Source organism: Sceloporus occidentalis, unplaced genomic scaffold, assembly GCF_023333645.1.
Source record: "Sceloporus occidentalis isolate IW3139 unplaced genomic scaffold, rSceOcc1.0.p SCAF_4, whole genome shotgun sequence".
NCBI lineage: Eukaryota > Metazoa > Chordata > Lepidosauria > Squamata > Phrynosomatidae > Sceloporus > Sceloporus occidentalis.
In genome coordinates, this window is record NW_028316984.1 from 1,669,847 (window position 1) to 1,689,225 (window position 19,379).

At 41.1% G+C, this 19,379-nt stretch overlaps 1 protein-coding gene across 1 annotated transcript in view; it reads left to right on the forward strand.

Moving 5' to 3' along the window:
• The window catches only part of LOC149313404 (uncharacterized), a 218,591-nt gene that overhangs the window by 15,268 nt on the left and 183,944 nt on the right, over window positions 1-19,379 (forward strand). The window contains exon 4 of the mRNA XM_089519047.1: window positions 18,192-18,272. Within this exon, the coding sequence (XP_089375173.1) occupies window positions 18,192-18,272 (81 nt within the window). The remainder of the gene's footprint in view (window positions 1-18,191; window positions 18,273-19,379) is intronic.

Consider the following 19,379-nt stretch of genomic DNA (forward strand, 5'->3'; position numbering starts at 1 on the left):
GCCACAACAAACTACAAATCCCAGCATTCCACGACATGGAGCCAAGGGCAGTTAAAGTGGCATCAAACTGGCTTATTTTTTCAGTGCAGATGCAAACTGAGTCCTTCCTCTGAAGGTGTTTACTTCAGATAAATTCAACTCGATAAAGCAAATCGGCACTACAATACATAAATTTCACAACTCACAATTTCATACAATATATTAATTACTGGTCAATTATAAAACAATATAAAATTATTATTACAATCTATGTGCACATCATCCCTAGGAGGTAAACATTTTCAGGGTTCAGTCATAATAGATCAGGTGGGTAGTTTATAGTTTAGACAAAGTAAATTTATAGTTTAGACAAAGCATGTTATTCCTTTGATAAAACATGGTTTGCATTGTTTGACAATTTCATTTATTTTAACTTTCATACTAAAAATGCTTAGCAGATTGCTCATTATAGTGCTGAAAGTTCTGTAAGTGCTAAAATACATGTATTAAATACTGGGGAAAGTTTACATTTTTATTATAATTTATTTTATTTAACACTCTAAGAAGTTTGCAGCCATCAGCAATTCCAGTGCAATTTCAGGTGCAATAGGAAATTCTGGGATCTCTGTGGAGCTGTAGAGAACTTTGTAGGTAAAATACATGCATACTTTGGATAGGACATAGGAAATAATCTCTCTAAAATTTACGTCATTTGTTTCATTTTCAGCAAATTGTCCTCAGCTCACTGTCCCCAGAAGTCAGGGTTTTGCTGCAATAGCCTCTTAGCTAGTGGATGGTTGGATGGGGGATTCTAGAACCCATAGCCTGACATACATAATACCATCCTCCTCCAAGCCCCCAGTGGGTCTTGGTGGATCATCTCATTGGTTTGTGTGTGGCTATGGAGCATCCTGGGGTGGCCTTGGTCACTAAAGAGGGTAGAAGTGAATGCCAAACTGCACAATGAAAAAAAAGACATATGCAGGTGTGAGGTGGACTTTTGACTGTCACCAACAACTTTTGACTGTCACCTTTCTAGCCAGGTTAATATAGGCAGGCCCCCAAACACTTAACAAATCTTATGTTGTTTGGCATCATGAATACATGATGGTGGTAGGAAAGTATTCTTTTGCTGCCGTCACCACTCACCAGAATAGGCTTATAAATTTCAACTTGTCTTCAAGTTGACACCTGACTTGACAATAGTAAATGCGAAAAGGATCTAGGAGGCACTCACTTCCATGCCAGCATTCTCTTAAGATGCCACCTACAGGTGCTGGTGAAATGTCAAACTCTTCCAGAACATGACCACACAGCCTGAAAAACCCATAAAAAACTATGGATCTGGAAGTCTTAGTAGATTGCAAGCTGAACATGAGTCAACAGTGTGATGCAGCAGCTAAAAAAAGCCAATATGATCCTAGGCTGTATCAGTAGGAGTGTAGTGTCAGGCCAGTGATGCCCAAACTTTGGCCCTCCTGGTGTTTTGGACTTCAACTCCCAGAAGCTCTAGACAGCTTGGCCAACAGCCAGGAATTCTGAGAGCTAAAGTCCAAAATATCTGGAACATCTGGAAGATCAAAGTTTGAAGGAGGTATCACTCTATTCTGCTTTGGGCAGACCTCACAATTCAAGAGGGATACTAACAAGCAGGAGTGTATCCAGAGAAGGGCAACCCAAATGATGAAAGATTTAGAAGCCATGCCATTTGAGGAGTGGCTTAGGGAGGTGGGTATGTTTAGTCTGGGGAAGAGAAGGTTAAAGAGTGACATGATAGCCATGTTTAAATATTTGAAGGATGTCACATTGAGAATGGAGCAAGCTTGTTTTCTGCTGGTCCAGAGACTAGGACCCAGAACAATGGACACAATCTAAACATTAGGAGGAACCTTCTGACAGTAAGAGCTGTTTGATAGTGGAACATACTCCCTTGGAGAGTGGTAAAGACTCCTTCTTTGGAGGTTTTTAAACTGTGTTTGGATGGCCATCTGTTGGGGGTGCATTATCCCTAGCCAGCATATCTAGGGATGATGGGAGTTGTAGCCCAGCACAGTTGGTAGTCACCTGTTTAAGGAAGGCTGGATGCTAGTAATCTCACCAGTTTGTTCTTCATTTATACTGGGTTGTTCAGATTTCTCTTTCTGCATTCCTTTCTCAGGTCCCCATCCTATTCTTGCAGAGGGATTCACTTCCTAATTTGACTCTAACTGATTTCCAAAACCTCTGTTTCTCATCATTACATTGCAGCACAGTTTCCTAGTGTATCAGTTTCTGGAACATTATACTGGCTGTTCTCTCTCCTCAGGATTTATTTATTCATTCACTTAACCTTATACGCAGCTTTTTGAACTGCGGGTCCATAAACGGCTGAACACATAATTTAAAACAATGATGATGTTCTTATTGAAGGATTCTCATCAGTTATTATTTCTGTTTTCATAATCGACAGTCATACTAGTGACTATAAAAGGAAAATTCTACTCTCCACTTTGCTACAGAAAGTATTAATACATGTAGCCAAAAGAAAAGGACCCTGGAGGTGCAAATTTGTCTTTTCCATTTGGCCAACTGAGCCATACAAGGTTAAACAGCTGACCTTATTTTATCAGACTGGTGGGAGCTAGCGCCTGCCATTCAGATCAGACAGATGTTAAAAACATCCTCATTATGAATCTGTTTATTTTTCCTTCTGAATATAGAATCATAGAATCATAGAGTTGGAAGAGACCGCAAGGGCCATCCAGTCCAACCCCCTGCCATGCAGGAAATCCAAATCAAAGCATCCCCAGCAGATGGCCATCTAGCCTCTGCTTAAAGACCTCCAAGGAAGAAGACTCCACTACACTCCGAGGGAGTGTGTTCCACTGTCGAACAGCCCTTACTGTCAGGAAGTTCTTCCTAATGTTGAGGTGGAATCTCTTTTCCTGTAGCTTGCATCCATTGTTCTGGGTCCTGTTCTCTGGAGCAGCAGAAAACAAGCTTGCTCCCTCCTCAATATGACATCCTTTCAAATATTTAAACAGGGCTATCATATCACCTCTTAACCTTCTCTTCTCCAGGCTAAACATCCCCAGCTCTCTGAGTCATTCCTCATAGGACATGGTTTCCAGACCTTTCACCATTTTAGTCGCCCTCCTTTGGACACGCTCCAGTTTCTCAATGTCCTTTCTGAATTGTGGCGCCCAGAACTGGACACAATATTCCAGGTGGGGCCTGACCAGAGCAGAATACAGTGGCACTATTACTTCTCTTGATCTAGACCAGGGGTCGGCAACCTCCGGCCCACGGGCCGGATGCGGCCTGCGGAGGCCTAGCGGCCGGCCCCTGCCTCCCGTTGCTGCCGCCGCTGCGGCAGCCGCCCGTTGCAGCGTTTCGCCGCTCTGGGCGCCGCCATTTTGGGCGGCAAAATGGCGGCAAAGTCTCGCGCGACCTCCCTCGAGGTCGCGCGAGATTTCACGGCCATTTTAGGTGAAAAAATGGCGGCGCCCAGAGCGGCCTCTGGGGCTATGGGCGCCGCCATTTTTTCATCCAAAATGGCGGCGAAATCTTGCGCGACCTCGCCGCCCAAAATGGTGGTGCCCAGAGCGGCGAAACGCCGCGACGGGCGGCCGCAGCGGCAGCGGCAGCAACGGGAGGCAGGGGCCGGCCGCTAGGCCTCCGCAGTCCGCATCCGGCCCGTGGGCCGGAGGTTGCCAACCCCTGGTCTAGATCAAGAGAAGTAATAGTGCCACTGTATTCTGCTCTGGTCAGGCCCCACCTGGAATATTGTGTCCAGTTCTGGGCACCACAATTCAAAAAGGACATTGAGAAACTGGAGTGTGTCCAAAGGAGGGCGACTAAAATGGTGAAGGGTCTGGAAACCATGTCCTATGAGGAACGACTTAGGGAGCTGGGGATGTTTAGCCTGGAGAAAAAAAGATTTAGAGGTGATATGATAGCCCTGTTCAAATATTTGAAGGGGTGTCACATCGAGGAGGGAACAAGCTTGTTTTCTGTACAGGGCCAGGAACAATGGATCCAAGCTGCAGGAAAAGAGATTCCACCTCAACATTTCGAGGAACTTCCTGACGGTAAGGGCTGTTCGACAGTGAAACAAACTCCCTCAGAGTGTAGTGGAGTCTCATTCTTTGGAAGTCTTTAAGCAGAGGCTGGATGGCCATCTGTCGGGGATGCTTTGATATGGATTTCCTGCATGGCAGGGGGTTGGACTGGATGGCCCTTGTGGTCTCTTCCAACTCTATGATTCTAAGAGCATATTGACAGTAAAAGCTATTTGACAGTAGAATACACAGTCTTGGAGTGTGGTGTAGTCTCCTTCTTCGGAGGTTTTTATGTATCTTTCTGCATGGCAGAAGGTTGTATAGGTGGCCCTTGTGTTCTCTTCCACCTCTATAATTTTATGGAAAGCAATTTATAGCTTAAAGGTTTTGTGAACTCAGTCCCCCAGATGCATCTTGACCTTACTCCATACCGTTCATATTTGTCCTCTGCTCTTTCCCAGTAGCAATTGCCCATAAGATGCAGTACTGAAGGAGCACTGTATAGCTGCAGCAACGTGGATATAGTGCCCTTTTGAGAGCGCAAAAAGGAGCCGCTTTTTGCGGCTCCTTTTTGCATCCTCAAAAGGCCAGATTGGGGCTGCAGGATGAGGTTGCCGTGTCCCCAATCCGTCTAGGAAAGGGGCGCCATCCCACCACCCCTTAGGGGCTGTATGCACAGCCCCTCACTTATTAAAGGCATTTTATCCTACTTTTCTACTGAAACTGGACTTTCAAGGTGGCTAACATAATTTAAAAAAAAAAATCCTGTTAATTTCTATTCACTGAGACAAGAGGCCACAAATTTGTATTTGACATCTAAATTGCAATGCAGAATTGCAATGATTTCCTGACAGGAGGCCATTATTAACATGTATGTGTATGTATCAGAAACTCATCTACACAGCCTCATTATGCATTGACTAATCACCCAAAGGATTTTTTCCCCCTTGGGAACATCAAAATACTGATTCTCACACTGAAAACTTATTGTATGTCATCACATTATAAACAGCTGGAGACTCAGTGTCACAGCAGAATTATTTATTTTTCCTAGCAGAAATCCCTTTGACCAACACTAGCTGAAAACATCTGGGAAACAGATTCTTTTGGAAAATTCCATGTCACACTTAAACGCACAGAGGAGAAATGTGTAAACATTCTATATTCGTGTTCTTAATCTTATGCTGTAACTCAAGTGAACTGGAAATGAGCAATGATTTCATGTGAATTTAGGAAATCTTAGCTTTATTTGTTCTGGTCATTAAATGCAGGCCGGTGATCTCTCAAAATAAAAGTTAATGAGCCAATCACAGATAGATTGCAAGGGACATGTCCAAATTTATACATTCATGATACTTTGAAGCATGAGGGTCTTGTTCTATTTCCATGATGGTTGCTGTGAAGCCCATGGTTCCCCTTCCTGTTCTAACAACAAATCTGTATGGTCTATTATTACTTCATTTTAGGAGACTTGCAGAGAATGCAAGATAGTGACAGTGAAGACACAAAGTTAAGGATCTTGCCCATGCAGATGCTGGATATTAGTTGCTTTCTAAATAAAAACCACAACAGAGTAATCCCAGACGAGCAAGAGAAATGGGGAAATAAGTCTCTTCTATTCAATGTAGTTCTAAAGATATTTTGAAATACCAGGTAGTTGCTTGTTGCTGAATTTCTTCAGTACTTCAATTTAGATTATATTTTGGTAGGCTTTCACATTGAATCTGACAGATTAAATGGATTTGAGGCTCAAGAAAATTTAGCACAGGGCTTGATAATTGTACAAATTGAAATGGTCCAAAGATGTCAGCAGAAAGAAAGGAATTTCTAACAGATGTAGCCCAAATATTATCTGACAATGTACATTCTCATCCAGAATAATTTGATGGTAGGTGCAGTATGTACACATTGCCAGCTGAGGTTTAGTGTCAGTTTTATCAAGTGATAAACAGTTCTTGTCTGAAGACACAAGGAGCAAAGGCAGCATTTACTACATAGTGGAATAAAACTAATTTCTTAACTAAAGAGAAGGGTGCCAAACAGATGAACAGTTTAGCAGTAGAGGGAGATTTTTTCTTTCAGTGGCCCCATAACAAAACAACAACAACAACAATAATAATAATAATAATATCCGGAACAATGACTGTAGTAAAGATAGGAATGTTGCATCTCTTCCTCATAGGCCACTCTTAAAAAAAGCGTAGAGTTTTATTTTTAAAGCTGGAGAACTTGTACCAAAGGAACCTGACAAAATCAATCTGAAAGATGCAAAGATGCTAAATTCTAAACTTGGATCACTTGTGGGCTGAGCAGACAAACAGAAAAAAGCAGGCCGATACTGGTATTTCACAAAACGGTTGGATACCCTACTGTCCACAAGGCCCACTCCCAAGGCACTCTGAACACTCACAGGTAGTCTGCACCACACAGTGTAAAGTCACATCTCTTGGAGTGTTGTTGTTGTTGTTATTATTTTGCATGCTCACCATCACACGAACACACCAACTGAGATTAACAGTTACCCCCCTCTTCCCACCCAGCTGCCATCCCATTGGATGTCTCATGTCACCAGCTACACAATTGCTTGAGCAATACACAACCCCTATAATGCATTGGTGCACCCAGTGACACACTGGCAAAGCACAATCATGGAGGGAGCCCCCAAACATACCTCTCCCCCCCCCTTCACTCCATGCTGCCTGTTGGACTGTAGGGTTTGGGTATGTTGTTATTAAGTTCATTTCATTATTGGTCACCTGCCATGTTTGTTGGACTCTAGCATCATGGGGTGTGTGACAGGTCGATGGTGTGATTGGTTGATGGTGCAGCTGGCCACTCATGCAGTTGTCTGCTCAAACAAAAAAAAGTATGGCGAGCAATGGCACTGGCAGTTGCATTGCACTGGTTCCAGGTTGCATGCTCCAGACCGCTTCCATATACTGCCTGGGTTTCTTGCATTCCCACGCTCATGCTGTATTGTTTATATGCACATGCAATGGTGTGCATTTTCAGAGCTTCTTTTGCTCCAGTTTTTAGCCCCAGAGAATGGCTTTGTGTCAGTTTCCACCCGGTTTCATGTTGTAAGTCATCTGGACAGGTAGGCTTCAAGTCAGTTTGAAGCTGCTTTATTTTACCAGTGTGAACAAACCCTTGGATTAAGGAATGAAGATGAAAATATGCATGACTTCAACAATACCAGTTTTCAGTCAGAAGAAAGTGATGTCCCCATTGATTAAAAATATATTATATTTTGGTGGAATTTGTTGTTAGTTTTTTGTGGGTTGTTTGGGCTATGCGGCCATGTTCTGGAAGAGTTTATTCCTGACATTTCACCAGCAGCTGTGGCTGGCTTCTTCAAAGAAAGCTGGCATGGAAGAGAGTGGGGTATATATACTGATGGTTGAGAGGAGGTGTTTCTGCATGTTAATACATTCCGCCCCGCACACTCAGATCTGCTGGGAAGCAATTGTTACGTGTCCCAGAGGCAAGATATTCTACCACCATTCAGAGGGCCTTTTCTATCTCGGGCCCCATCCTCTGGAACTTGCTTCCGAACGAGCTCCGCTCAGCCACCTCCCTGGAATACTTCAAAAAGGGGCTTAAAACTTTTTTGTTCCAGCAGGCTGACCCCTAACATCCCATGTTGCCCCCTTCTCTCTCCTCATTGTTCTTGTAATCTTGTGCTAGTTGGAAAAAATTTTAACTGGATTTTAACTGTTGTAATGATATTGTGAGATTTTGTATTTTTTTGTATTTTAATTTTTTTGTATATTGATTGTATCGTGTTTTTGGCTGTTGTGACCTGCCTTGATCCCAGGAAAGGCGGGCTAAAAATAAAACTTTTATTTATTTATTATTATTAATCTGTGTACTGTTGTTGAATGGCAAGGCCTCAGGGTGTCCATTTAATTAATCATCCATTTTCCCTGACCCTGGGTGATTATTTTTCAGGACTGGTAGCCAAACTGTTTACTTTCAGGGTTTTCTTTTATTCAGGTGCTGAAGTTATCCAGGTGTTTGTGGATTTGACCTGATAGTTGTTGGCATGGTCCAGAATTTCAGTATTTTCAAATAGGATTTTATGCCCTGGGTGGTTTATAATGTGTTCTACTACTGCTGATTTTTCTGGCTGACCTGGTCTGCAGTGTCTCTTGTGTTCCTTGATTCATTTTTGAGCACTGGGTTTGGTGGGGCCTATATAGATTTGTCGACAGCTACTGGCAAAAAGTCAGGAATAAACTCTTCCAGAACATGGCCACATAACCCCAAAACCCATAAAAAACTATGGATGCCAGCCATGAAAGCCTTCAACTTCACATTGAATTTGTTGTTGTTAACTGCTTTCGAGTCAGGCCCAAAACAAGGCAATGCTGTGGATGAGACATCTCCAAGCTCCCTATTCTCTACTGCTCTGTTCAGTTCCTATAGATTCATGTTTGTGACCTCCTTGATTGAGTCCACCCATCTGTTATATAATCTCTCTCTCTTTATACTGACCTCCACCTTTCCAAGCATTCATCTTTTTTCAAGTGAGTCATGCTTTCTCATGATGTAGCCAGAACACTACAGCCTTAGTTTCTTCATCATAGCCTCCAGGGCAATTTCTGATTTGGCCTGTTCAAGGGCCCATTTGTTTGTCTTTTTGGCTGTCCACAATATCCTCAGTACTCTTCTCCAAATGAGCCGATTCTTTCCCTATCCATTTTTTTTATAGTCCAGCTCTTACATCTGTATATGTTGATCGGGAATACTATGGCTTGGACAATTCTGACTTTAGTACTCATTTGTTATGTCTTTACTCCAGGGATAGGCAGCCTTTTTGAGCCGGGGGCCGGGTTGCTGTCCCTCAGACAACTGGGGGGCCGAAGCCAAAAAATAAATAATTAAATAATTTTGTAAGAAAAATTAAATAAATAAATAAACCGGGACAAATGTAGGACAAAAATTTCAAATGGAGGACACTTTTGTTTAAAAAATGGAGGGCACGCTAAAAAATTTGCTGATTTTTTAAAAAATGTTAATATAAATGCATGTTTTGGAGGCTTCTATAGACAATTCCCCCCTTTGCCTGCCACTTGCCCCCCTTGCCTGCCGCTTGCCCCCCCTTGCCCACCTCCTCCTAATAGGCCAAAGGCCCCACGCCCTCACGCAACAGGCCAAAGGCTCCGGCGGCAATTGGCGGCAGGACCGGGCTGGGGCCGGTCCCAAGGCCTTGCCGGGCCGCATCCGGCCCGCGGGCCGCAGGTTGCCTACCCCTGCTTTACTCTTTAGGACCTTCTCTAATTCTTTCATGGCTTCCCTTCTCATTTCTAGTTTTCTTCTTATTTCTTGACTGCATTGATGTGGAATTAAAAGATTTCATTTCTAAGCTAGGATGTCACCATTTTTCAGTTATGATAATGCAGATGATCTAGCAGTGGTCCTGAATTTGGGAGGGGGGAGCTCAAAGTGTTTCAGGAATTCAAATCCTATAAGCCCTAGCCAAGCAGGGCCAAAGTGAAGGATTCTGGGAGTTGAAGACCAAGAACATCTGGAGAATTACTGACCTAGAAGATAATACATGAGCAGAAATTCAAAATCTACATTTGTTGGACTTGAGGAAATTTGTAGACTTACAATAATTATTCTGCTGCAATATCCCCACTCAAATTATGCTTTATGTTTATGAGAAGAATAACAAAGCTCAGCAAAGCTGGAAAGAGAGAAATTATTTTTAAGCTTTCAAGAACTAGGAAAAATGGGTGGTGGAGGTAATACTGCTGTCTCATTGAACTAATTTTTTTGTACAAGATATTGGGTATTTCTCTGAAAATTGTTCATTTCATTCCTCAACAGACAATTGTGTTTGAACTAAGATTCCTCATGGTTTCTAATAAATTGGTCTTTGGTTACAATTTAGATGCTTAATCTATTTGGTCAAGATCATTAGCCAGTTCAGAAAATTGTAGCTGGAAAATGAGCCATAACTCTTATTTTTATTTAATTAAAATTATTTGTCATTTATTTATTCATTTATTTAATAAAAGCAAAGGGTTCTTTCCCCTTTAAAACTCAGCTTCATGAAGAATGTTTAAAACCCCGTTTCAATAGGAGGCTCTTTAGGAATGTTTAGGGAATTATCTGTGGTGTGAATCATTCACTTAAAATAACCTTGTTTGTATGCTTTATATTTTTTGAACTTATTCAACATTAAAGGGTCTTAGATAAACCGATGAAGGATAATGTTATCAGTGTCTACTAGTCATTATGACTACACATTCTGTCCAGTATCAGAGCCAATATTAGGCTGTATACCAGCGGCTGGAGACAAGAATGCTGCTTTGCACATGTGGGCTTGCCACAGGCATATGTGAAGAAAACATGCTGGAACTCATTGACTCTAATCCAGAAGTGCTCTTCTTAATGTTCTTACATTAAAATAAATAAATAAAAGAATTGTTCTGTAAATGTTCCAAAGAGATGAAACTTAGAAATAGCAATTCCAGATCCAGAGACAACTTTTGTTATTTTATGATTATTTTTTATGGAATCTATAAAATAGCAAACAGTTTCCAAAGAAACAATGGACATGTAAATATAGAAACACAGCTACTAGCTTTAATTGAATTCCCAGTCAGTCTCAGTAGCAAACTCACACACAAGCAAAAATGCTGCATCACATTTATTGGCACAGTTTCCTTTCAGAAACATTATTTTATGAGAAGACAAAACTATACACAAATTAAGAAAGATGCTTGACTGGGAAATGAAATGATTGATCATGAAAGGCATTACTAACAAGATATATTCAGTCCTTAACAAAGACGGTTGAGTTAGATGATTTCAAAGACATAAACAGTTAGTCTGGAAAATCAGTGGGCAAACCCAGTTAAGAACCACTTGAGTCTCCCTGGGCATTCCATCTCAGACCTCAGAACAGTGGCCCTTCAACACAAGAATTACAAAGGAAGATTGGAAAGAGAAATAGGAGAATTGGAATGTATCCACAGACTGTAATCCCTCAGCAATGGGTTGAACAGAGACAATGGTTTCCTACCACACTGCACAGATTTCAACACTAACCCCCATCCTTATGAGAGTGCCCTTGTCCATCATATCCCTCTCTGTTTCCCACACTACATTCAAATACACATTTATATGATTATCTACTCACCTTGACTTTATGCAACAGCTTTCATCCTGCCTTTGTCTTCTATCAACTATAGTTAAAACTGAACTTGTCACCTCATCCCCATATCCACAGGGTTTTGAATCTGAATTGGCATTCTCTCACAAAACCACCTTATATAGTTCTATCTCTGGATTCTCCATTCCAAACATGCATTTGAAGAAGCAGGCTAAAGTTTACATGCTTTCTTTCAGTTAGTCTCAAAGGTGCTACAAGGTGCACCTTTGCATGGTGAGTTAGATGGTCATAGATTTAAGTAAAATTGAAAGTAAAATTGTAGTAGTAGCTTCAATAATGGAAGCTAAAAATCCTGAGAATTTTGAGGAAAGCCATAGTAGTCCCAGCTTGAATAATAGAATCGTAGAGTTGGAAGAGACCACAAGGGCCATCCAGTCCAACCGCCCTGCCACGCAGGAACTCTCAAGCAAAACATCCCCAACAGATGGCCATCCAGCCTCTGTTTAAAGACCTCCAAGGAAGGAGACTCCACTACACTCTGAGGAAATGTGTTCCACTCTCGAACAGCCCTTACTGTCAGGAGGTTCCTCCTAATGTTGAGGTGGAATCTCTTTTCCTGCAGCTTGCATCCATTGCTCCGGGTCGTGTTCTCTGGAGCAGCAGAAAACAAGCTTGCTCCCTCCTCAATATGTCATCCCTTCAAGTATTTAAACAGGGCTATCATATCACCTCTTAACCATCTCTTCTCCAGGCTAAACATCCCCAGCTCCCCAAGTTGTTCCTCATAGGACATGGTTTCCAGACTCTTCACCATTTTAGTCGCCCTCCTTTGGACACGCTCCAGTTTCTCAATGTCCTTTTTAAATTGTGGTGCCCAGAACTGGACACAATAATCCAGGTGGGGCTTGACCAGAGCAGAATAGAGTGGGACTATTACTTCCCTTGATCTAGACACTATACTTCTATTGATGCAGCCTAAAATTGCATTGGCCTTGTTAGCTGCCGCATTGCACTGTTGACTTATGTTCAACTTGTAGTCTACTTGGACTCCTAGATCCTTTTCACATGTAGTTTCATTCAGCCAGATGTCCCCCATCCTATATCTGTGCATTTCATTTTTCCACCCTAAGTGCAGTACCTTACATTTCTCTGTGTTGAATTTCATTTTGTTAGCTTTGGCCCAACTTTCTAGACTTTCTAGTCATTTTCTAGTCAACTTTCTAGTCATTTTCAATTTTGATCCTGTCTTTTGCGGTATTAGCTATTCCTCCTAATTTGATGTAATCTGCAAACTTGATGAGTATGCTCCCAATTCTGTCATCCAGGTCATTGATAAAGATGTTGAATAACACTGGGCCCAGGACAGAGCCATGTGGGACCCCACTGGTCACTTCTCTCCTAGATAAAAAGGAGCCATTGTTGAGCATCCTTTGGGTTTGGCTAGTCAAACAATTACAAATCCATGTAACAGTTGCCTTGTAAAGCCCACATTTTACAAGCTTGTTTGCAAGAATGTCATGGGGAATCTTTTCAAAGGCCTTACTGAAATCAAGATATACTATATCCACAGCATTCCCTTCATCTACCAAGCTGGTAATTTTATATGAAAAAAAGAGATCAGATTTGTCTGGCATGACTTGTTTCTCGGAAACCTGTGTTGACCTTTTGTGATTATGGAATTGCCTTCTAGATGTTCACAGACTCTCTGTTTAATGATCTGCTCTAGAATCTTTCCTAGCATACTTTATAACCAATTTCCGCCTTTCTCTGTGTTGAGTGTATGTGTGTCTTGTAAAATAATAAAATAAAATAATAAAAGCTTTTTGGTTTATCCCTACCTGAGTGCCCCATTGTACAGGGACTCCTACCCTAGGGAGGGAGCTAACTTGTTTTCTGCTGCTCCAGAGAACAGGACCTGGAGCAATGGATGCAAGCTCCAGGAGAAGAGATTCCACCTCAACATTAGGAAGAACTTCCTGACAGTAAGGGCTGTTCGACAGTGGAACACACTCCCTCAGAGTGTAGTGGAGTCTCCTTCCTTAGAGGTCTTTAAACAGAGGCTGGATGGCCATCTGTCAGGGATGTTTTGATTGAGAGTTCCTGCATGGCAGGGGGTTTGGACTGGATGGCCCTTATGGTCCCTTCCAACTCTGCGGTTCTATGATTCTAGTTGGGACAAAACAGAAATATAAAATGGCAAGCCATTTTGGCTTCTGCCTGTGGAATACAGGGAACGGAGTATTTCAAGGTAGATATATGATATCAGTGACTGTGTAAAAGGGAGAACCAAATACTTAAAATATACACACTCCAGCACATTTTTAGGTTCAGTCTCTTGTATAGGAAAGGCTAGAGTATGTGTCTGATCTTTTTCTAACTAGCGCTTTGTGACTGCCTTGGAGACACACAACAAAAATATCTTATCATATGCTAGCTCATTCCACAGTTTTAATACGTGCTTGTGATGAAATGCTTTCTTTTATCTATCCTATGGCTCCAACCGAATGTCTGACATTGTTACAAAATGGGGGAGATAGTTTCATTGTCTTCTGCTGCATAAAACTAAAGATGTGATGAGCTGGAAACTGACCTTATTGACAAAGAATAGGATTGATAGTGGCCTCTAAGTTGGTCTTAATTAAATGAAGCACAATTTTTCCTCTACTTGTGTTCTTGTTATTTTCTACTGGATTCATAGCTCTCACCTGTGTGTACCAAGTTCTTGCTTAGATTCTGCAAAGAGGGAGAAGATAATTGAGTACTGACATTTCCATGTCACACAGAATGGTCAAGGCATGAGCCTCACCAAGAAGAATATCCCTATAGAGCTCTCTGTAATTCAACAAAATCTGTTTACATCAAGGAGTGGACCCATTTTACTAAATCCTCCACCTTTGGACACAGGAAAAGCATCTGAAAGTCTAAACTTCATCAGAAAATTATCTAAAACAAAAGAATACATGTTAAATTGCTTATTGGTCCAGATGGTGAAGGCCTTGCTACAATCTGGTCCAGAAGAGAGTTGGTTCTCTTCTCAGTGTCATGCAAGAGACTTTGAAGATAAAGCTATTTCACCATGGAAACAGAATATGCTTGACATGTCAGAAACACTACTCACTTCAAGGTGTATGGAGCCTACATTTTGGACAGTGGCAACTAGCTGCTCCCATAACAGAAGGGCAGTGAATCAGTCCCAGGTTTCAGCTGCTGAATGGGGTGGGTGAGTAGGATTCAGCACTCTGGACAGATTCCTCAAAATATTCAGAGTAAAACTCAGCGTGGATTCACTGCCACACTGAGATGGAAGCTGAGTCTCAGTTTTATTGTTTGTATGTACAGCACCGTGTAAATCTACACCACTTTATAAATAAAGTATAATAATAATAATAATAATAATAATAATAATAATAATAATAATTTTAGCCTTTTACCCATTCCCCAATTTTACTTTCTGCTCTTTAGAGCAGAATGGGCAAAGTGAAGAGAGTGCATGTAGCCAACCACCCCCTTCCCCGGGAAGTTTTTGTGGCCTTTATATTTCTATACTAAACCCCCTGATTGTCCCTGCTAAAAAAAAAGAAGAGGAAGAAAAAGAAAAAGAAAACTCAATCATTTTGAAACATTCTTAGTCCCAACTAGAGCACACCTATTAAATCAGCCGAACCTGTGTAAGTGTGATCTTACCAAGTTCCCATTGATTCCATGGTTCTATTCTAGATGGGACTAAGAATTGGATTTAGGACTGTGACTCTTAACAGGACACACATGTACTCTGGAAAATACAATGAGGGTTCATTAGCTCAAAATAACTATTGCTCTCCCCCAAATTCCAAAGCAGTAGGCAGTCAGAAAATTTCACAGTATGTATTAGCACAATATTTTCAAGCAAGCAGTAGATTTTTTTCTTCACTAGAAGCTTCTTGAAATATTTCTACTTGTTCCCAAGACATAGACATTTCCTGAGTCTTGTTGAACATTTAGGCACACTGCATAATAGGAGAGGATGTGAACAACAGACCAGATGACATTGCGTAAGTCTGTTGAAGGAAATGCACTGTTTGGATGTTTATAATCTCAGTGTGTTGGCTGTTTGTACTTTGATAAGAGCATTTTTGGTGTTCAGAGCAAACCACAAGATGTACTGCTGTCCAGAGACAATATTTATGCATCCTTTGTATGTTAGACAAGACAAAGAACTGAAAAGAAAAAGTTTGTGTCCTATACAATCTCTGTATAACTCTTTCAACATTAGATGGCTGACTTTTGTGTTGTTCAAGACATTTAATGTGGTTGTACAGCTGAGGGTTCTTAGTGGCAGGTTTTATGGTCACGGGCCCCCTTTGGAGCACCTACTCCTGTGCTCTTCCAGTTTTGTCAAAGAAGGCAATTCTATGACTTCACAGGGACAGATTTGAGATTATGAAAACATGAATTGCAGAACAGAAGGACAGCACACTTTGACCTCTGCCATCAGCGAGAGGACTGCCTCACAAGAAGAAACAAATGGGCAAGAGGGAGCTGAAGCTGTAAACTGCTTGCTTCCCTCTTTCTTGCCAGAAAGAACACTTAAGGCTAAACTATTTGTTACTTTAAAGACATACCTGTTACAGACTGCCAAAATAAAGCTGCCTCTTTGGAGGTATGCTATTTAAATGATGCATGCACCCTAAGAATCTGGAAGCTGCACCAAAGCTGCACTCCAGTGCTTAGGAATGGAGTGTGGCTTTGGTGCAACCTCCGGACTCTTAGGACCCATGCATCATTTAAATAGCATACCTCCAAAGAGACCCCAAGCAGCTTTATTTTGGCAGTCTGTAACAGGCCATAGCTATACTATTTTGTTCTTTTCCCCCACTCATCATAAGCACAGATGACCGAGGGCTGAAAGAGAAAAGATTTAATAGTTTACCTTATGCTAGGGTCCTGTCCCTTATATGTGAACCAGAAAAAAAACAGGGAGGAGAGATAACTGCTTTAAAGATGTCCCTATGTAACAAGCAGTTTGACCATAATAAGAAATTTGTAACTGCCAGCAAAAGCTCAGCAGGATTATGGCTGCAATTGGAGGCTGTTCATTGTGCACTTGTTAAGACAGCACCCTGCATGGTTATTGTCTCTTAGCTTTAGCACCCTCACATTTAATATGTAGACAATAATGCTGCCTCTTTCCATAAACTGACAATTTCTTTTCCACTTTCTCTTTCTGTTGAAAGCAGCATCTAGTCTAGATGTCCTTCCCATCTTCAACTAGATACATTATATACATTTTCCTTCACATTATTTTTGAAAATTATGTCACAGGTAAATTTCTTTATCAGCCGATGTACAGTAGGGCCACAGAATGATGAGGTTCCAGGGAAAAAATAAAAGCGTTCAAGCCATAGGCACACATGTGACATTCGTCTCTGGCACATGGAGTTCCCACACATCATGTAATCATTCTAATTCCTGGTGTAGTTTTCCTTTCATAAGTTCTTTTGATCGTAATGAGTGGTTTAAGGCCGCTTGACAATATGGAAGACTAGAGGAGATAAAATAATTTCTTTTTTAATGTTGAATCTTTCTTCTGTTACTGTTTTGGTTTGGTTTTTGCTTCATTATCATAAACTGATGAACCCTAAGACGTTCCTATCAGCCAAGATGTCCCCTAGTGTTTTGGATGTTGTAGCTTCATTTGTAAGAAAAAATAAAATTTTGACTTTTATTTTTGTAATAATTTGTAATAATTTTTGAGCAAACTACTTTTAATATCCAAGGATAACAACTGTATTCAAAAATAAATGATACCTTTAATGTAACAACATGGCTTTCAATTTGCAAAGGATGATATTATTACATTTTTCAATCTTTCCAAAAAATTGTTTTTCACTTCCAAATGGGAAAGACCTGTTTTTCCCTCCATTACTTCAAAATTCCAGGAAATTTTACATCTCTAGCACATGCACAGTTCTCCAATTCCTTCCTTCCTTCATAGCTGCTGTGCCCATGCCCAGGACCTTTTCCTTCCTGCAGCCGTACTAGCTGGCATAGTGCACCAACTGGCATGCTTGTTGTGCTATCATAGTGCACAGCAGAATTCAAGCCTGTGATACAGTATATACAACAATATATACCATTATACTTGTTGTTGTTGTTGATGCTGTTGTTGTTGTGTTCCGTCAAGTTGTTTCCGATGTATGGCGACCCTAAGGTGACCCTATCACAGGGTTTTCTTGGCAAGATTTGCTCAGAAGGATGTGCTTTTGCCTTTTTTTGAGACTGAGAGAATGTGATTTGCAAGGGCATGCAGTGGGTTTCCATGACCAAGTCAGAAACAGTTTGAAGGCGCACAACAACAACACATTTGTTAAAAAACAGTAACTTATTGAATATTTTCATTCTTTTTTCCAACGTAATTTTAATTTTTGTAATCATAACTTCAGAATTATTTTCCTCCCTGAAACGTGGAAATAGAAAAGGAGAAAAGAAGCTTGGCAAGAAATGTTTTTTGTTTGCTATGTGGATGATGAAGATTATGATGGTGATGATGAAAATCACCACCACTATTACTGCCATCACAACAAAATGCTAATTCTATAAAGGGTGGATCTGAGATGCTTTGAGAATCTGCTTCCTATGCTTACTTCTGAGTAATCCAGTTTGACTAGATATATGTTAAGACTTTTGTACTGTGCTTCTTCTCACTGTTTCTTCTGAGGACAGCACATGAGGAAAGAGGTCTTCATTACGATTTGCTGGCATACTTTTTCTGTGTATTTTACTCTCATAGAAAATGCACAGGATTTCAAAAAATGCAGGATGAGGCCAGCATTTGGAATACAGAGGTGCATTTTCTCATGCATCATGGAGTTGTTTCTGCCATAAGATACTTAATTTTAAAAACCGCCTGTTATGTTTTCAAAGAGCCTACAGGTTAGAATTGTGAAAAGACACTTAAATGATAAGTCTGCAAACAAAATTCCTTCTCTTGAACATGCCATATTCTTTGACTCCTTCCTCTTGTGATGATATCTACCTGTCATTTAAATGTGTGCTTTCATTTTCAGGGAGGAAAATCCTATACAGGACCATGTGCAGGAAGAGACTGCAGTGGAGGATGTGAATGCCTGCCAGAAAAAGGTTCCCGTGTAAGTACCATTGTCTTCCAACACCAGGTCTCCTTGTATTTTTCACAAATACATATTAATGAATAGAATCCAAATGTTTAGTTAAGTGAAGTCTCTCTATTATTATGAGCAGCTTGGATCCCATGGAGGCTTCTGTGCAGTGGAGTAGCAAGTCAGGGCTTGCAAGGCTGAAGCTCTCGGCTTTTCTGACTAGCGGGAACAATGAAATCATCTGCCCCCAGATTCCCATCCTTTTGGACTCTTCTCTCCCTCTGAGACTAGTTGCTTTAGTCACAGTAGCTGGAAGGAAAATAGATTTTCACAGCAGTAATATATTATGATGAGGTACCCCTGTTGTAATTCAAAGCATTTTGTGGTGGTTTGTCTTGTCCGAGCCAGACGCATTAGCTTAACAAAAGACCTGCTGCTTGTAGGGATTAAAATTGCTAGAAATAGACAGACTGGTAGATAGATCAATACACCACTTTTGGACTTCCCTTGTGAGTACGACTGTAGGTACTGTGATAATGAAGGTCTGTATTTCAAAATTTACCACTGTACTACTGCCTTTTTTGAAATAAACGAAGATGGGGTTTTGTTTATTTACCAATTCCAACCGTCTACCTGCATCCCCCCCTTGACACATACACACCATCTCCCACATTGTTCCAGAGCAGCCTTCAGCCTCCCAGTTTCAGTGAAGCTGGGGTATGTAGGGAGGAAGGAGATCCAAGAATTAAGAGCAGACTGTTCCACGAAGAATATGCCATATAATAAATGTTGTTGCATCAAAATCTAAAGGTGCTTCTAGCTCAAGTGTTTCTCATGCTACCATACTACCTCATCCATCAAAGTTAATGCCAGGTCTAGACTGTGAAATCTTCAGATGGCAGTATTCCCATGTTTCCCCACTGTTCCTTCTATTGTGGTTGTTTTTTTTTTGGGGGGGGGGGGTTTATCTATAAAAGGGGAAACCTAAACAAGGGATAGACAACTGTGGAAGGTTCAGGGGCCCACATTAGCCCCCTCCTCCAGGTGCCCCAACCCCAGGGAACAGGAGAGGCCTTTTTAAACAATAGAAATGAACAGAAATCACTTCCTGTTCATTTTCTGTTTCATTCTCACCTC